Genomic DNA, 20,158 nt, shown 5'->3' with positions numbered 1-20,158 from the left:
TTATGTTACAAGGTGATTTAGTCTTGGTCATTAGATATCCACATAAGGAAAAGGTAATTGATATTATATGGATTTTTAAAGTAACAGCCAAAGTTTTAACAAGATACAACAACTGAAGTAGAAGATAGAAAAAATTAAACTGAAAGTGTAGTATTCTGCTATTCTATAACTCAACCATCCAAATCACTTGGCTAACTGAAATCTAACCTGTTGCCACCATGTGCAGTATTTCCACCACAAAAGCTATGTTTATTGCAAAACCTTTACATTTACCATTTCTTTTCATTTCATGTCAAAGTAATATTTTCCATTAAACAATTCAACAACTGAGTAATAAAAAACATCATTAATTCTTGCCCTGCTGTTTTTAGACTAGTAAGCTAAAACTCCACTGAATTAATAAGTCACAAGACCTGAAATCACAGCAACAAGACAAAACAGACCACTCAGTTTCAACCATGAAGTCCCAATCAGCTGCCTTTCAAAAATAAAGCAAAAATATAAAAATTTGGATCAAACGCAGGTCATTGACTCAGTATAAAAATTGCAAATACCATTTTATTCTGTGGTCTTATTTTATAGAAGAAGGCAGTTTTGTCATACATATTAGTTGCTTGTATCCCTAAAGTCAAGTGTACTGCTGTTCAAAATGTGATAAACTCTGTTCTGAATACTTACAATCTATGAAATGTGTTCAGTTCTGAGTCTAAGGTGCTATTCTTCATTGAACAACAGTAAATTAAAGCAAGTGTGATTCACAGAAAAATATAGAAGTGTCTGATATCCTTTTGCTGCTACAACAGATGTCTTTTTCAGAACAAAAACATGAAGCAGAAAATACTATGGCAAAACATCATTTTTAATTTTCACTTTGCTCTCTGATATCAGGCTGCATCTCCTTTAGCTGCCTAGTGTGAACCTTGCCTTATTTGGTCTCATCTAAACTGTTGCATCAATAGAAACAGGGTAATAAAAAATCAAAGAAATCGGAAATGTCAGAAAAATTTTAAGATGCACCCTTAAGTTCACATGTTGAAAGTACATAGGTTCATGTAAATATACCTTGGTTGCACTCTTATCCTGCATCTATTTCTTGCAATTTTGAGTAAAATGTGTGAATAAAAGCACTATCTGCATGACTATAAATTTAATTTACTCTTTTTATATCATCTGCTTCATTTATGCCAGTTGCATTCTTAATGATGTGGTAACAATTAAAAGAAAGTAATACACATGAAACTAAAATAAATGCATTCCTAAAAATGGTGTTTCTATCAAACCCAGTGTTTAAATTTGCTTTGTATTTGGTTTCTGTGACTAATAGTGTTTACCACAGAAGTATTAAACAGAAACATCAACTGTGAATGTTTATTAGAGAATATACTTTGAAAGTAAATATTGATCTGTGTTCTACTAATCACATAACAAGTGAAAAAGCCTATCATGTGATCTGTGTTTTCAATCAAAACTGACCAAGTCAGATTAAATTTCTAACAGATTTTACATCATGCTATTCCTGCACAACTGACATGCTAAAATTACAAAGCAAATACTTTTGAGAAATTAATACACCTGTTTGTGGCCATTTAAAAAAAAAAAAAAAAAAAAAAAAAAAAAGCCAACTTCATCAAATAAATTATTTGCATCAAATTATGTTTTTAGTTCCACTCCCAAAACACAGAAGTAGCTACTGAAAATGTAATTGTCACATCCTAGTGAAGGATGTCTGTCACTTTATATCAAAGTAAAATACCCTGGAGTTTCATTCACATGGCTTTAATTTTTAATTTTAAGGTAAAACATAAAATTAATATTTTAGTGCTTTTTCCCCAAAACTTTTAATCTCAAAATGTCTTCAACAAAAATTGCTGTTTTCTTTTATCCTCCAATTCTTCTTTCCAATATCCCTCAGGACTTGAATCCACATGGAACTCAATTTAAAGAGCATAAAATGGGAAAAATGCATTAATTTCAGGACACGAGACACTAAGTGTTGGCTGGTGACAATGCCCATTATTCTGTTAGGCACAGATAGGACTAAATTCTCTCTAGACTAAGGCAGTCACAGACAACAGATAACTTCAGCTGAAGAAATCAAGTGAAGTAGGTGAAAGTTTTCACATGAAACCTTGAAAATCTGTGCAGGCATTTTCTGTGCCTTTAGAAAGGAGCAAAAATTACCACATTTTCTCAATATGTTTCTTATTGCTGCAATGCAGGAAGTAATTTATTAGGCATCCTAGACTTCTTTAGTTGCACAAAGGCTTTTGAGAACTATTGCAGGGGCCAGAGCCTCTGAACGCACTTGGAAGAATGAACAAGAAATCCAATAGCATAGATTGCACAAGAGAAAGAAGCCCCTGACCCTTTACTTTTAAAGAACAGCATATGGGCTGAACTCCCGGAGTGTAACAACCAGGAGGACACATGCCTCTCTTTCAATGTGCTGACATACTTTTGTATTTTAATGGATTTGCTTTTTGTTGGTTACTATTGTGTATGCTTCTATTAGTATATGTTAAAATAAAAATGAAATAGAAAGTGTGAAGTACACCTCAGTTTAAGTTACATATAAAAATCTATCACGCTGGCACTACCCCATTATGCAGAGGCAACTCTATGCATTAACATTCATGGAAACAGAGTCCGTGAGTCACCTCAGGGCTTATGCTCCCCATATAGGTAGAGACTGAGTCTGTCGTGGCAATGATACCCTTGGTACCAAGATGGAGCATGCCATCTGCGCTGCTAAAAGAGCTCTGGCAGCTAGAAAATTACGAGGGAGGCATTAGCTGTAGCCTAGAAGGGTCAAAGTTGCGATGCCAATAATGCTGTAACAGTATCTTTAAGCCCATTAGAGGAGCACCAGGAGCACAAGCTATTATTCAGGGTGGGAAGAAAAGTAATTTGCAAAACCAGAATTAAAATCAGAAGATGATGTTATGGGTTTTGTATTACTGTTTTCAAATTGAGCAATAAAAAGGAGTGTATTCTATTAATTTGTACACAATATTCTCATTCTTGTGTAGTCAACACAACAAGGGGTGAATTAATGTTACTTAGTTCTGACACTGTTGTGATTACAAAATGCTAATTTTAAAAAATATTTATATTGCTAATTAAGGAAGAAGGTCAGAAGTTCTAAGCTCTGGCTGCAATCAACACAGTTCACTGCTCTGAATTTTAGAAGTTCTGAGCTGTGAATTGTGCTGATTGCACGCACCACTCTGGGTTCTTATTAAACAGTCAAACCATCCAATTTCTACCTGCCATTTTTTAATATATTCTATTGTATCACATTGTGCAAATCCTACTACCATGATACAAACATTAATATCATGAAGTACAACAACAAAACTCATTCTATACCAGCATAAAAAGTGCATATGGATTTCAGAAATAATAAAAAAAATAAAGGCAATAAAGCTATGAACACTTCATCATGCATGAGAAGAAAAGTGAGCTAGTTGTATAGAAAAGATACTGAAGAACCAAAACAAAGTGGAAAGAAAGACCAAACAAAGAAAATCTAAAAGAAAAGAGGTTATGAAACTGTGTGCCTATGTCTGCGTGCTTATCCATGAAGTCTTAAAAACTCAGCTGAGCTGTATGCAACAAAAGTAAAAAAATCACAGGACAGAAATAATAACAACAAATGCAACGGCAAAAGGTGGTAGCCTGAAACACTTCCATATAAAGCATCAGGTGTGGGCAACTGAGAGAAGATGATAACTGAAAGTATTTTTCATGGAAAAAACACATACAAATACAAGGTGAAAGAAGAAGAGTCTGTGCATACAATGAGGCATGTTAGTTTCGTCATATGAAAAGCAGTTTATGCACTTTCCTACAATTTCTTTTTAATTACTGGGGTATCTTTTTTGTATTTTTTAGCTACTATAGGCAGGATAAGATTTTTCAGAGAGGAATTATTATTTTGTAGCTAAGACAAATGTTATACATGATGAAAGACTTCAATAAAAATATGCAAATGCTCTTACAAGTGTAGAATTTCTTCCTCTACCCACAGCTGACTAATAAACTTTCAAAGGACACATATAACTTGTACAGGGAGACCTGGCAGCCCTTAAACATCTCAGTTACAGAATCATCACAGGTAGATGTGGAAAAGAAAAGCCCATATCCTGATTGCATGGTTTGTGCAAACCATTTGAGGATTTTACCAGTAATTTGCAAACCAATTACTCAGTTCTCACCTGTAGATCCAGCCAACAATTGAAAGAGGCCTAAACTTTCAGTTCAGTTTTATGGTGTATCAACTGCAATATTCTGTCATATTCTGTTATTTCAGGATTATAAAGAGGTTCATAAATACTCAAATTTTAATACTGAACTGTATCTTTTACCTTATTTTGCATAGAAATTTATCATGTTTACATACAAGCAACTATAAGAGTTCAGACTTTCATGAAGGTTTAACACACATTTTTTATTTCAGTGCAAAATTGCAAGCACTTGTATTATAAATGGGTCTGTACATTTTATATTACCTTTACAAGCTACTTACAGCATGTACATAATGACACCTATGCTCCAAATGTCACACTATTGGCTGTAGTCATAGGCACTGATAACTTCAGGGGCTGTCAACCAAGCAGAAAAAATAGTATTAATAATAGACAAAAAAAACTTTTAAATGCTTAAACACAAAGCATGAAGAATGTGCTGATGTGGTATAATTTATTCCCATATGTAAAGGGGAATCAACAGCAGATGTTTAAATGAATAATGTACAGACCTTAACAATTCATGCTGAAGTGTCCTCACTTTTCTCGTTTAGCTGTTAAGGGGGTGGTGACATTGTGACATTAGCTGTATAATTAAACCTAGTATTCTTTTTCTCCACAATAAGTTATTAAAGCAGTATTCATAACACACTGACTTAAAATACTGCAAGACACCATACAAACTTTCTTTTTCTCCCAGATATATGTGTAGTACATAAGAACAGAAGGGTTCTGCAAAACACAAGAGCCTCTCTTTTCACATATTAGCTTGAACACATCATATGATGAATTTCACAGTTTTCAAACCTACTTATTTATATCCTAGATTAAAAATTCACAAATTATAATCTATTCACTAATCACTTTATATTATTTCAGTCACATATCAGAAAGATGCTGCTTTGGGGCCATTTTAGCAATATTTTAAGTACTACATCATGGGAGATGTGGTTGTGCGTTCACAGCAAGATCTATGATTTTCACTTTCAGAATCAATGGAGGTGACTTACTTAGGCCTTATAAGGCACAGAAGATAAAAAGCTTCACGTAATAGGAGACTAACACAGACTGTTTTATTTGGGGTTGTCACACTGAATCAAAAAACTTGTTTAACTGTCATCTCAGGTTTTTATGTTTTAGGTAGGTACCAATCTTCTGATATCTAATTATCATGTTAAGGAATGTAAAATGGTTAACCTAATGGTTTGATAATACTGCAGCAGGTAAAACAAGAGTTTAAGGGAGATTCTTACCATTAATATTGGCAAACAGGCCAAAACCTACAGTATAATCTCATTTTTTAATGATTATTTTAAGAGCATTTTAAACCAGCAGTAATTCAACCTATTAACGCCCTGGGAAAATTTACATACTCACATAACTTTATATCCCATATGCATTACCTACACAAAATAAAATGACTGAATCAGGAAATTGCTATTGCTTTTATAATTTATTTTTTTTTTTATTGCAATTGTGAATTTCTGCAAGTCTCACACACAAAAAGGGAGCATACGAACACTGCAAATAAGAAAAAAAGGAAAACATAAGCATTAAGGAGCAATCAGAAAGGGAAAATGAGGAGCAACTAGCAAGGGGTGTAACTAAAGATAAAATAATCTATACATATGACAGTAGTGGAAGACAATGAATAAAAAGGCTGGTATTATATTCAACCAAGAACTCAATTGATAGATGATGCTCAGAAGCAAATGTATTTAATGTCATCTTAGATCAGTCTCATCCAAAATGTCAACTGCAAGCAGTGGATAGCACAATCAATACCAATGACAAAGGGGCAAGACCTCAGTTTTTTGCAGAGAAGCGAAAGGTTAGTGAGTACTTAGGCTGGAAACTTTAAAATTGGCTGTAATGGATAAAATTCATTCTAGAGGACTTTAAAAACTGACAAGACTTTTCAGAGCTATTAGCGGTTCAAGAACTGTTAGTGAAAGGCAGGTAAAATACCTGAAAATTGAAAAAGATAATCACAGTATCTATCCATAAGGGGGTGGAAAAGCTGGCATCAAAGAATTACAAATGCGTCCCATTAATTTTAATTTCCAGGAAAATACCGGAAATAATAAGCACCTAGAAGGGAAGAAAGTGGTAAGTAACAGACATTATGCACCTGTCAGGAACAAATCTCCACACATCGCAGGTTGACAGGCTTTGGGATTGGAGAAGGAACACTAGATATCATGCATCTCTGTTTTAGTAAGACTTTTGATACTGTTCCTTGTCACATTTTTTTTACGATACTGTCTACATTAAAAACCACAGCAATAATACACACGTTTATAAAAAATGCTTCTTGGAAACTATCTGTAACTTGTTCATTGTCAAAGTGGGAGACTGCACAGTGTAGGCAGAATTAGTGTAAAACTGCCACTCTGGCACAAAATCTCTTTGTGCACACCTGCCTTTCAGGAGGAGGCCAAGACCAACATTGCTCCCCTTCTCAAGAGTCACCTGTATTGTATACACAAGCCTAAAGTCTGCAGTACGTACAAAACAATCCTTCTATTCAGCCCAGCACTGGAGGCTTCAAATAGATAATGTGCTCAGTTTTGGACACTACTTTTGATATAAAAGGTACCAAATGGAGCATTGCAAATCAGTCACAGAGATCAGAAATGCTGGACAGGACTGAGAAAATTTATCCTGTTTAGTCTAAAGAACAGGAGACCAAGGGAATAGTGTGATATCAGATTGCTGAAAATAGGAAGGTGGCTACCTGTTCTTCGTGATGGATAGAGCGAGGAGTAATAGTCTGAAAATATGAAGCGGACTTCCACCCTTTTCCTTAGCGCCTGTAGGTATATGTTTAAGCTGATTGTCAAACTGAAGCTTCAGGGCAGACAGGAGGAAAAATTTCTAGGCGGATAATAAAGCATCAGAATAGTGTGCTTGGGAAGATTGTGGAGTCTCCATTACTGGAGGTCTTTAAGCACCCTTTACACAAATATTCATCAGAAACGACTTAAGTATAGCTGCCTCTTTCTTTGGACAGAGAAATGAATCAATTTACTTGAGAGCCCCTCCAGTGATGAGACTCTATGTTTTTGTCATGATTAGTAAATCAGAAAGTAATTTTATCCCATGCAACCCCCTCACTTAAAGAAGCATTTAATATTATTAGTATTTCATCAATCAAAATGTCAGAAGGTCTAATCATTTTCCTCCAAAAAGGACTTCTGCTTCAGTTTATTATGAGCAAGCTGTGAAATGTATCTTTAGCATATACCATTGAGGAAAATAACCTTATAGAACTAAAAAATCTATGTTATATTGGATAATGAAGTGAAGTATACTATAACATGCAGTGTAAGTCAGAAAGGGGTACAAATCTTTGTATTATGGAATGCAAAGCATGCATTCATTGCTGAAATAGGCAAATTAAAAGCTCTGAAAAGCATGTCCTTTGGACAGGCTATGTCATAATTACCTGCTTTCATAGGCTTTTTCAACTTCTATTTCAACATCAAATAATAATCAGTGTCATACACTGGGACAGACACATTGTTTGGGTCTAAATATTCTAAGAAAAAGAAATGGTTTAGAATTTAATCCCATTGTTTAGCTGGAGATTTCTGACAGTTTCTGCAGTAGGTCAGAAGTCGCACATCAGCTTTACTAACCAGAGGGAGGTCCTGTGGTTCAGGTGGCACTGTTTGCTTCAAAAAAGCCCAGCGACAGAGAAAAATCTGACCTTGTAACAACAGAATGTGTTCCTTGTACTGAAGTTCGTTTACGAATAATGTGAGGTAAACTGAGGCAGTTTGAAGAAAACATCATGTAGAATGGAAATGCAAAGTGAGTGTTGCCTGCATGGAGCACATGATAAAGACTACGAGAAAATTAGAAGAAATTAGTTCTGCATAGTATCTAAGAGATTGTAATGAGTACCTGATGGGCTAGGGGAGCAAAGAAACAGCACAGAAGAAGTGCCTGACAATAAGCAGTACAGCATCATCAAGGAATACCATCAGACAAGAACTGGGACTCCTCTACAGCAACATCTAAGATCTAATCTACCTTCCTTTGTTGTAGTAGACATGGAGTTAACTTCATGAAGCCTGTAGGTATTTATTATAAAGTGACTCCTTGCATAACACAGTATGCCACTGCTTGCACTCTAAAGTACAATCAGCTGGAATAACTGTCCTCTCTGTAAGGACCTGCCTGCTTGTCTCCTGTAGGAACTTGATAGTGAGCGGAATGTGAGCAACCCCTCAGTTAGCTGACCCAAACTGCGATTTGCAGCAGTCCTCAGCTGGTGTGAAATTGTACCTCTCTTCACAGAAGTAGTTGAAAAGTATGGAGTTCTTCCATCTTTTATGCAGAAAGGGATTTGAAAATAATTACTTACCTTGCATTAAAACCAGCTCTTTGAATCTCTGATACCTTTGGCCACCAATGGAACATTTGCAAAACTCTCACACGCTTAATTTCAGATTCTTTGGTCAGTAATGTCTCCTGTCAACTTCGTCTAGGCTTTAAGTATCCATGAGCATTCCAAGGTGGGCCTAAAAGATGGCACAACCTTAAATACTATTCAAACTCTTAAGAAATGAAGAATTCTAAGGGTTTCGAACTTCCAGAATAGCAAGAGAAAAAAGGAACATGTAGACAAACATACCCCAGAGCTGATTTAAAATAAATCACAGCTTGTTTTCTTCGGAGCCCCATTTATCTCCACTCCAGTTCACTGAACCAGGAGATACAGACAATAAAGCCCATGAGTATTAAAAGCAACCTTACAAAAAAGCACTGTCACTTGTCTCTGAAAAGGGGATATAAAGAGCCTATGCAGCTGTTCTGCTTATCTACCAGAAATATATACCTCAAAAGACTTATGAAGTCTGACTGAATAACAGCACAATGAAATACTATTATTTCCAAGAGATCTTAAGTAATCCCTAATGTTGTTTGACAGAGGCAGCATCCAAATTCAAATGGTGATTCCATACACTCCCAACAAAAGCTACAAATAGCTCAAGAGGTGACATTTTTCTGTAGGACAAAATCTGAGCTTGCAAAGCATGTACCTTAGCTTCCTTTCCTTAGAGTAGAACCCAGAAAAGGAAAATGAACTGTAACTGAAATTCAGAATGCACAATTTGAAATGAAACCTGCACATTGCTCTGTTTGTAGCCAACAGCTAAAGTAGCTGTTTGTAGCCAACAGTAAAAGATAACTCTGCCAAATAAGCCCAGACTCATTTCAAGAAACTGGGGGAAGGGAAGACTATGGGATGTGCAGATAGAATCCACAACTCGTTAAAGTTGTAAAGTAGTGTCGTGGTTTAAGCCCAGGCCGTAAATCAGAACCACGCAGTCCACTTCCCCCCCCCCACACCTTTCTTCCCTCCGCTTCTGGAGGGACAGGGAGGAGAATCAAAAGAATGCAACTCCCACGGGTTGAGATAAGAACAGTTTAATAACTAAGGTATAACACAAATCACTACTGCTACCACTAATAGTAATAATGATAAAGGAAATAACAAGGAAGAGAATACAACCGCTCACCAACCGGTACCTCACCCCCACCCCGCAGTGATCTAGCCCTTCCGGGAACTCTCAGTTCTACATCCTGGGCATGACGTGCTGTGGTATGGAATACCTCTTTGGCTAGTTTGGGTCAGGTGTCCTGTCCCTGCTTCCTCCCGGCTTCCCCTCGTCCCTGGCAGAGCATGAGACTCACAAAGTCCTTGGTCAGTCTAAACATCACTGTTATCAGCTCTGTTCCCAGGCCGAAAGTCAAAAACACAGTGCTGCAACAGCTACTAAGAAGGAGAAAAAATGACTGCTGCTGCTGAACCCAGGACAAGTAGGTATTCCTTTATTCAGCTGAGGTGCATGGGGGATCGCTCCTCCAAAAGCATGCGCAACCCTTCATTGTTTTCCCTCTATATTTATTCTCTAAAGGCATACATATTAATCAGGTTACACAGTACGCCTATACATATTAATGATCTATCTCTGCTTCATATTATAATGAGGGAAAAAGTTCTTTGCACTTGCGCAGTGCCTCCTGGTGGTCGTGGGCGAGGGTCTCAAGATGAAGTAAACGAGTCTTCCTCGGGTCTGAACTTTTCACCTCTAGTCGTCACGCATGCTCCCTAGTCCCTTGGTCTTGGTCCAAGCTCAAAGGCTGGTTTCGGCCAGCCTAGGGGTCAAGGAGCAGGAACCAAGTCACGGTTCCTTTCCTCTTATCAATAGCCTTGCATCCTTCCAACCTGCCTTGGCAAGCATAGTAAATATTAAGCAAGCAGTATGCATTGTTTAGCAAATAGCTGTAGCCCCTAATAAATCATGGTAAGGCATGATAGCCGTTAAGCAAGCAATGTACTCTAAACAATACCCCCCTGTACAACCCCCTTGTACAATAGTCCATATCATATGCAGCTATTGATTGGGTCAAGGATGGTTCTATCTTTCCCTTCAAAAAAACCTTAAAAGCTCAGAAGACATGCATTTCCTGGCTGCAGGTAGAGCCTGGAGGTACAAGGCCTGTGTGAAACCTGGCTACCATCAGGAGAGGAAGAGTTGAAAGAGCTGACTCTTGAAGATCTCACAGCCAGTCTGTGTAATTTAAAAGTAAGTGTTGACATATAAGATGAATAAAGGCAATAACGGCTTGCTCCTTGTAGACCCCACTAGCCAAAAAACCTGAATGGCTTGTGGAACAGAGTACACTGGACAAGCATCTGAAGAAATCAGATAAATTCACTGAGGTTTTTTTTCATATATATAACAAGTAGTAAACATGTTTAAAACACCAGAAAGTATGAGGATTTTGCCAACTGCCTTGCACTGATACCTACTGATGCTTGTTGCAACCCGGCCCCTCAAGATCATTAGCAGAACGCCTCATCTTCAACAGAGCACAGACAGAGAGGCAGTGTGAACGGTCTGCCAAGGATCCAACAGCTGGACCATACTGTGAACAAATGCAGTGGTAATCTGTGGAATTCACTGTTACATACATAGAAGCTATAACTTAGTAAAATAGACACATCAGAAACAGATGCTATGAACATCTGCATTTATATAATGCAAAATGCATATGAAATGTAAATTCTTATAATGAAGGACAATTTATTCCAGAGCAGCTGCATAAGATCTGATGAGCCCCATTAAAAGGTTGTTATCAGCCGTAGCTACGCCTTTCTCTGAAGTTGATGCTTTGGGTCTTGGAGATAATTGCATGGGATTAGAAATATAAGCAGTTTAAGCTAGTATGACAATTCCTGTGAGAAAAGAAAAAAACAAGGGGCTTAAAGAGTCTATGACTCCTTATGATCTGCAAAGAATCTAGTGAGTTGTAGCTCTTAAAAAGACCAAAACCCTGAGCTTATCCATGAGTACAGGAATCCCACAGATTGACTGAAACATGCTTTCACTACTGCCAGTTTTATGTACACCTGAACTGGTCAGCCACCTAGTAGAAAAAAATAGTGCTAAAACTAGCAATAAAGATGGACTTTATAGTGCTTTTGTTGAGTGCAGAACTTGCTGTTTGGGATCAAATGTTAAAGTCTGAGAAAAAATAGTGAAAATGAGACTTTCATATAATGATCTTCAGTTTCTTCCTCCCATATTCTTCCGTAAACATAAACAAGTTTGTGTCAAACACCACCATTTGTCCTGTAATTACTTTGCTGCACAAATTGTTCCACCACTTAAGTGGGTTTTTTTGATATATTTTGCCTTGACATTCTAGCTCACATTAAACTAAGTATCCTCTAAGGACACAGGGCAAATCCCTGATAACCAATTTACATTTTCTGTGAATAAAGCAGGTTGGAAGCCCCAAGTACAGCAGATAGGAGATGCTACTTCGCTATGGGCAAGAAGGAACAGAGACAGAAGTTAAAAGCTCAAGATAAATGAAACCAAGTTGATGAGAAATCAGAGGGCTGCTTGCTAAGAACCTGAAGGAAAAGCTAGACTGTCACATGAACATGGAAAACTCCTCAACTGATGGTTATAGCATGCTTTCAGTGGATCCATTTCTCCTCACAACTGTTGGGACATGTAGCAGCAGGAAAGAGAAATGTCTGGAAATGCACCTCTGTCATCTCCACGAGAAAGAGATGATGTCTCAAGCCCAACTAAGTGGTGGACCTTCCCATTTGCCTTCAAGGTAACATTTCAGAGCCAACCACTTGGTGCATCAGCAGCTTTGGCCCACTAAAATTTGCATTTCATATTATATTGCACAAATGCAGTTATGCTTCTCCATTAGACTGATATTTATTGCACTATTCCAGCTATCTTTAAGAAGAAGACAATGCAAAATGAAAATTTAACTTCCTTGAGGCAGTTTTTTACTTGTCAATCTGTTGGTCCAGGCATCAGAGTTCACCACCAGCTCCAACATTTAATGGAAGGTGATGGCTAGAAAACCTTAACTAAAACCAGAGTGTCACTTTCCATTTGGTTTAAGATGAACCAAATTAATTTTTTTTCAAATGGTGGTGAACAAATTAAGAATGAGACAGAGAATTTACCCACGTTTAGAAATCTTCTCTCATCCAGTTATAATCCTGAAACCTGGAATTCACTGAAACAAATGCTGTTTGTTTCAAAAAAAATCTTTATTGTAGGTGTGTGTGTGATTTTGTTTTGTTGGGGAGGGTAAAACAAACAACCAACCAAAACAAACAACCAAACAAACCAAACCAAACAACTTGGCTTCTCCTTTTTGTTTTACCAGTATCTACAGGTGAAAGCTACTTCCCCAAGTTTACATTGGTTAACACATTACAAAAGAATAAGATGATTACAAGCACAAAGTGTTTGAGTTAGCAGTGAAATGAAAGTGAAATAAATGTTGCCAAATTATGGTTTTCTCTAAAGGTTATCTGCAAGGAGACAAAGACAGAAGTCTGTGTCTTTCAAATAATTGTCATGCCATAAGGAACACAATATCAAATTCCTGAAAGTAAGAAGTAAGGAAGCATTGACTTAAAATTTTAGAGTCATGGTGTACACCATAATGAAATAAATTGGTCACAAATCTAGCATTTCAGCATTCCAAGGTATCACAATACAGCCACTGTACTTTTTTTGTTAACATGGAAAAAATGGAAGGGGGGAGGGTATTCTGTAGTACCGCCTTGCAGGTATTTTGGATGTCCTAGAATAGGTTGTAATTACCTAAACTTAACTTCCTTCTTCCCTTTCATTTCCAACGTGACAAAACCGTAAGGAAGTCAGATATTCAAGAAGAGAAAACAAATAAAAAATCACCCATAGCATCTTCCACTCAGGCATAACACTACACATACCCGCAAACTGGAAACCTGGCTCTTTGCTTGCTGAGGGTCCCCTTTCCTTATTAAAAAAAATTTAAACTCTGTCTTCTTTGCTGCGAAAACTGGTAGCAGTTAGGGCCCATCTCTTGGGCTTTTACTTAAGGCCCCATGTGGGAAAGCATTTTAGAGGGTGTAAAGAGATGCTGGTTTTATTATTTTTAAATAGATGAGGTTTTATCCTGGTAGTAAAACCTTATTGAGGTGTAATATTTATGCAAAGAAGCCAATTTCTTCAGTATACTTTCACACTTTTTATCTCAAAGTCTGAGAGACCGTACATATCTGAAGCTGTTCATATCTCTGAGTTTGGGAAGGAATATCATAATGCCTACAGGTGGCTTGAAACTGAAGGTGTATATACTTATGGACAAAAACCCCATGCCAGTGTGCACCTGTGCCACGTACTAGTGTATTGTATGGAAGAATCTCTGTTCTTTCACAGATTATTCTCCCTGCATGTCCTGCCTAAAACCAGAACATCATAAAGATTCAGGAAGACTTTTTCACAGCCAAAACAGGAGTGTATGAATCTTAGCCTCATGTTTAACATCAGCTGTCTCAAGCCTGAAAGGTCTGAAGTAGATAAATGTTTTTCTTAACTGTTTACCTATTTCGTGCTGGGTGACGGACCTCCCATTTCCTTTTATTGCACCTAGCCATACCAGCTTTAGGGTTTGCTTTCTTGTTTTCTGCTTCTTCCATTAAAGTTATTCAAGAGATATTCTCCTCTAAAATAAAAATAATAAGAAAAATGGGGAAGATCTGTACTCATTCACAGGATGGAGGCCAGGAAAAATACTCACAACTTGAAGAAGAGATGATGGATTGTGATAGTTGCTATTCCAAATGGATACATAAAAAAGGGCCATGAAACAAGAATAGCTGGCCATGGTGGTTTATATTGGTGGAAGTGGTGAACTACAAGAACCTGTTGACAAACCAGATTTATATCAATGCCTTTCCTACCTCTAGCATTTGCAGGAAGAACAGTACAAACTGAAGGATAGAGTGAAATGCAAAATTTTGCTTTAAAACAAGTTTAATATTATATAAAGATATGTAAGTTTTAAGAAGCATAGCAGACAGAGATCCACACCCTGTATTTCTCCCACCACAAATTACTGAGCTGTCCACACTCTTCAGTGTTTGAGACACTTCTCAAGATGGAGTTTTGTACTGAAGATAGTACATTCATGATCCAATAATTCAGTTTTGCAAGGCTGCTTTAATAGTTGCCTACATTTTCACAATAGCTACTACTAAACCAGCAAATCAGCAATGGATAATTAGCATATAATTTATTAAACATCAAAGACTTTTTTCAATAAAAAGAAGATGCAAGTACATGGCACATTGCATTTAGGTTGTAAATATTTATTAATATCAAAAGAATGCTATAATACATCTGGATTTCAATCAAGGCCCAGTCAAAATAGGCTTTTTGGTTTTTTCTAAATTTCTAACAGATTTACATTAAATTGACAATATTCCTAATTCAAAACTTAATTGCATCTCACAGCACCTGCTGGCTTCCTGCAACTAACACCTTGGGGCTATGCTAATGTACGTCTAGATGAACAAGGTGTGGTTACTTTAAGGAATTTTTCTTGTGTTTTTAATTGACCTAGAATTATATTCATCATGAAAAAAAAAAAGAAAAAAAGAAGTAATTTTCAGCAGTGGCACTTAGCTTCCAAAATAATTCCTTTTCTCTAATAGCACCATTTAGTAGCTCATTTCAAAAGCTGCTAATAGGTATCAAAGTCAGGTCTCTCAGTAAAACCTGGATATTAAAACCAGAAGAACTGAAGCAGAACTGCTACAATTGTCATCTTACCGTTATGTTTAATTTCATTTCATTTGCTTTATCGATGTCACTGCTTTTAACTAAAATGTTTTCCAGTTTTAGATCTTTCTGAGCAATATCTGCAAAGAGCGAGTAAGAAATAAAATGTTATCAGCTGCAGTGAAGATATTCTGACAGGAATGTTTTAAACTCTTTCACCTGAGTAATTTCTTTGAGCAGTTTCAGTGCATTTTACTCTGAACTACGGGAAGCCTGTAAAAGCATCTTTCCCATTTCATCCACGGAGTCATATAAGTTTTTCAGATTTTCAAATCTCATTCCTCCCCACAGTCCTGTAATAAAGGAAAAAGTTCATAGTGATTTAGTCTTTCATGTCACTAGATCATCTGATACCTTCTAACAAAAAGTAAGGTTTATCTTGTATAATTACCGAATGTGCACATATTTTCATACCTGCAGTATATTTTCATATCCAAAATTAGTAGAAGTTTTTGCCCTTTCAATGACTACACAGAAGAAACAAAGCTCTAAACAAGGCATCATTCCATAACCCCATATATCTCTGTGGAAAATAAAAAAGGTAGATGAAGGATTCTTAGAAGTAGTAAGCTGTAACAGAGAGATTAAACATTTCTGTGTAAAAAACTACCAATTTTTTCACAATTCTGCTCCATCTACCAATTTTAAAGTTTTGGCTGGACAGGCTAACTGTTGTGGGCTGTGCAGAACTGTAATGCTTCCATGTGATGGATGAAAATGCTGATGTTTACTGAATCTAAGCACCATTAAGAAGTATCAGGAACAATCAATTTCCACTTTTTTACCTCATATAATAGACTATACTCTTAGCTGAATGTTAAGTTAATGTTATCATGCAAAGCAGTTGCAACTTAGGAAATAATAAGTTTTTATCATAGCTGTTACAGAAAGAGAAATGAAAGTAAAATGGTAGCAGCTACTGCATCTGTAAGCAAAATTTCTAAAAAAGCATTCATTTAGTATATGTATTTTTCTTTTTCTTAACTGGACTATTTTTATCCCATGAAATAAATAATTGGTAAGGAAAACAATCAGTAACTGTTGCTAAATGTATGAACACTCAAAATCAATGAACATATGGGAGAGACATACACTATTGCTGAGTCAGACTCTGAAAAATGATGTGCCTTGTCTAAATTTCTGAATAATGTCCTTTACTACCAATAAATTTTTCTTGTTCTCCACCCTCACAGAACTCCATTGCAAGATACATCTGCTAATATTAATAAAGAGAATGTAATGATTTTGTTATTTCTGATTTTACTTTCTTTCAACATAATAATATATATAATTAATAACAGTGCTCCTGCTGTCTTGGCAACCTGGAACCCCAATGCCTTTCGTATTTTAAGAACAGTAGGCAAAAGACAATTGACCTGCCACAAATATTGGCAATATTTATTACAAAAAGCTTAAAGCCTCCTCCATTACCAATGAAGGATATCAATGCATTACCAATGGCTTTACTGAAAGCCTAAGAAAGCACCAACATTTAAAAATATAAAATGCCACTTTTCAGCAGATAGGGATGAAAACTATATGTTACTCAAACAAAACTTCTGATGAGTTCAACGCCCCAAGAAAAGACCCTACACTTACAGCTATGGAAAATGGTATTTTACATGTGTTACTGAATATTTATAATATCATGCTGTCATTATAAAGATTTCCACCATTCTTCAGTTTTATTACAACTTCTGAAACAACAGAAGGATAAAAAATTGAAAAAGTGCTTATGGGCTGATGTTTCCCTTTGTTAGAAATGCTATGGATACACAAAAGGACCACTTTCCTTATAAAGCACTACAGGAAGGAAGCAGAGGAAAGAAACAACCCTGTAATGTCCTTGGTGACAGTATGGTTTCATTAGTTCATATGGTTCCAGTAGTTCTGAATGGTGGAGGGGAAGGGGGAAGGCGGATATGTGAGACAGAGAGAGAAGAAAAAGGTGAGAATTAGAAGAAGAAAGAAATGAAAACGTGGGCAGCAGTAGTACTAGTCTCTACTTATCAGACTGGTAAACACAGCAGGCTTATTCAGGTATTTCTATTGACATAAACAGGTTTTTTCCTCCATTGAACTACTATTTTCTGTTTCTGGCAATAGTAACTTAGCAGGAATTCAGAGAAAAATTAGATAAAATTTTTTTAGAGGAATTATTAGAGGAAAATAAAATAAAATAAATATTATTTTTTCAACAACAGCAATTTATTTTTAATAAAGCTGTAAGATGTATTAAAGAAATTAATGGGTCTTAAATTCAGAAATATGACTACGAAGTAAATCCTAGTGTATTTCAGGATTGCTTCTATTGATCTAATAAATTTGGCCTTTAACATCTTAAATTTTTAAATATACAATTCCATGAAATGTTCTGTAAGCTTTCCAGTTTGAGTAGTGTGAAAATAGTCGTGACTGTATGCAACTATTTTCAGACCATCCAAACACGCTGCGTAACTTTGAAAGAAAAATTAAAAAGACTTTACTTAAATAGAATATGTGATATTTCGTAAGCATCTAAAATAAACACAAAAGAAAGAGGTTGGGGCAATGAAATTAAACAGAATGTAATTATTCACATTGGAAGCTGGCATGTTCTGTGGAGATAATACCCATGAGCTCACAAATACATGAACAAGACCAAATGAGCAAAAAAATATTTACAAAGCACTAAGCATCCCAGTACCCACTGGTACCATGGTGGATTTTGATGCAGTATCAAAGAGATCAAATAATTCACTCTACCCTACATGAAGGTATCGCATTTACACATAATCATACCACTCACTATTGCCACAGCTGCCACATACTAACAGTGACAGGAGTATTTCTCTAACCTGTTAAATAGACCAAAAGTTTAATTATCATTGACAACTTAGCAGTTTGAAAAGGCTAGAATATCAAGAAGAACAAAACAATGTGTCTGAACTTTCTTTTCACCTGATAAGTTACAAGTTTCAGGATTCAATGTGCAGTCACAAAACCTTAGGCTTGAAGCTGTACCACTATTCATACTGACTTGTGAATGTAACACTTGGTGTTCCTAATTTATACCTTACTTGATTTTTAAAAGTTTAAATAAATACTTAAAAAAGAAACAGTTTCCAAATGCATGTATTAGTTCATCAGATTTGGTTAGTTTGGCATCTAATATGCGAACATCTGTTCAATTATTCTTTCATGAAGCCCTAAATTACAAGATTAGGTGATACAGCCGGAGTATTTTAAAAACTTACACTGCTTCTAGTTTCCACTACATGGGCAATGACTAAGATACAAAATACCTGAAAAAGAGAAATTCTGCATCTAATATGGTATCTTGGTGCTCAAACAGACTGGGAAAAAAAGAATCATCAGGTCACAAGAAAGCTAAGAGTATTTTAAAGAAAACCACCCATCTACATGATATTTACTTTTTCTGTGACTTTTTTGATGACCCATTTTTTGCAAGTAGTTTTGCTTTTTACTTCAGTTACAACCCCCCAAAGCTGCCTTGTCCTAGTTTCCTTCCAAAAGAATAGATTTCATAAAGAAATTGATAATGATAAAAAATAACTTTTAAAAAGTTTTAACATAATATACATATTACCCATGAATTTAAAGTAAACTAAACCTTGCAATCAAATGTTTAAAGATGTTTTAATAGCAGAGAAGCAACCTGATTTTTCAACAAAAATATTTACTGATTTTTCCGCTGAATACATTTTGTCTTCATGCATGCTTACAGTAAGTTTCAAGATCAGCAACTTGTAGACTTCAGTACGAGTTTTCTATTTCACTTTGCAACGTACCATGAGTTATCACCATACTAACCACGATCCCAGAGGAGTACCACGTACAAAAAAATATGAAGAACAATGTGGTCAGTGTACAAAGAAATTGCTAGCGTAGTTTTGACCTGGTACAGCAACATGAGTATAAACATGACTTCAGAAACAAAGTATTGATAAATTCTAATTTGTGATAAGATTAAAGTTCAGAATTTGCTTATTTGTGCAAATGCCTGTAAACAGAGCATGCTGAGCGCAATTCGGTGCCCACAGCAAACACTCCATGACTGCCACTGATACTCAGATCGCTGCCAGGGTTAGATGGAACCCCTGAATTCAACACCCAACCTCTCAGTCACCTCACCCACCTCTATGATCTCACCCCCACCACCTGTTATTGCCTGGAATTCTGTCATTGCTATCTAGGAATTCCTCTCTATTTCCCATGAAATTCCCACATGCTTTCTAAGAAATACCCCTTCTGCTTTCTAGGAGTGCCCATCCTCAGCCCAAAATGTGCTTCGTAGGAATTTACTTCATTCTTTCTAGGAATGCACTCCACTGCTTTCCAGGAATATCCATCTGTTTTCTAGGTATTAACCTGCAACTTTCTAGGACATTTTCCACATGTCCATAGCTTTGCATGTGATTTCTGGGAATTCCCCTTTTGCTATGTAAGACTTACTAGTGTGCTTTCAGGGAATTCACAGCCCAGCTTTCCAGTAATTTCAAGCGTGCTTTTTAGGAATTCTCTCAGTGTTTTCTACCTTTGTAGATGTTCTCCCCACACACCCCACCATGCTCTCCCTCCTTTCTCTACCTCCCACTTTTTAGGGTTCCCATTGTGCTTTCCATGATGCCTAATGTCTTGGGAATTGCCATTAGGCAATTGCCATTGCCAAAATCTCAATTACTGCCTGTAATTGAGAATTTACATATTAAAACCAGTTCATAATAAAGTGTCACTCCC

General features: G+C 36.3%; 1 protein-coding gene across 1 annotated transcript; it reads right to left on the bottom strand.

Annotated features, from left to right (window-relative positions):
* Positions 1-4,524: 4,524 nt before the first annotated feature.
* STK33 (serine/threonine kinase 33) lies at positions 4,525-19,225 on the bottom strand (the record flags this gene model as incomplete). Its single annotated transcript, XM_080618192.1, is given in 9 exon segments — positions 4,525-4,566; positions 4,570-4,604; positions 11,611-11,693; positions 13,934-14,037; positions 15,410-15,498; positions 18,256-18,310; positions 18,832-18,900; positions 18,903-18,973; positions 19,210-19,225. Coding segments are annotated over 9 exon segments (564 nt in total).
* Positions 19,226-20,158: the final 933 nt, after the last annotated feature.

This window comes from Psittacula echo (assembly GCF_963264785.1).
Source record: "Psittacula echo genome assembly, chromosome: 5".
Taxonomy (NCBI): Eukaryota; Metazoa; Chordata; class Aves; order Psittaciformes; family Psittacidae; genus Psittacula; species Psittacula echo.
This window is presented reverse-complemented; position numbering and strand designations above follow the sequence as displayed.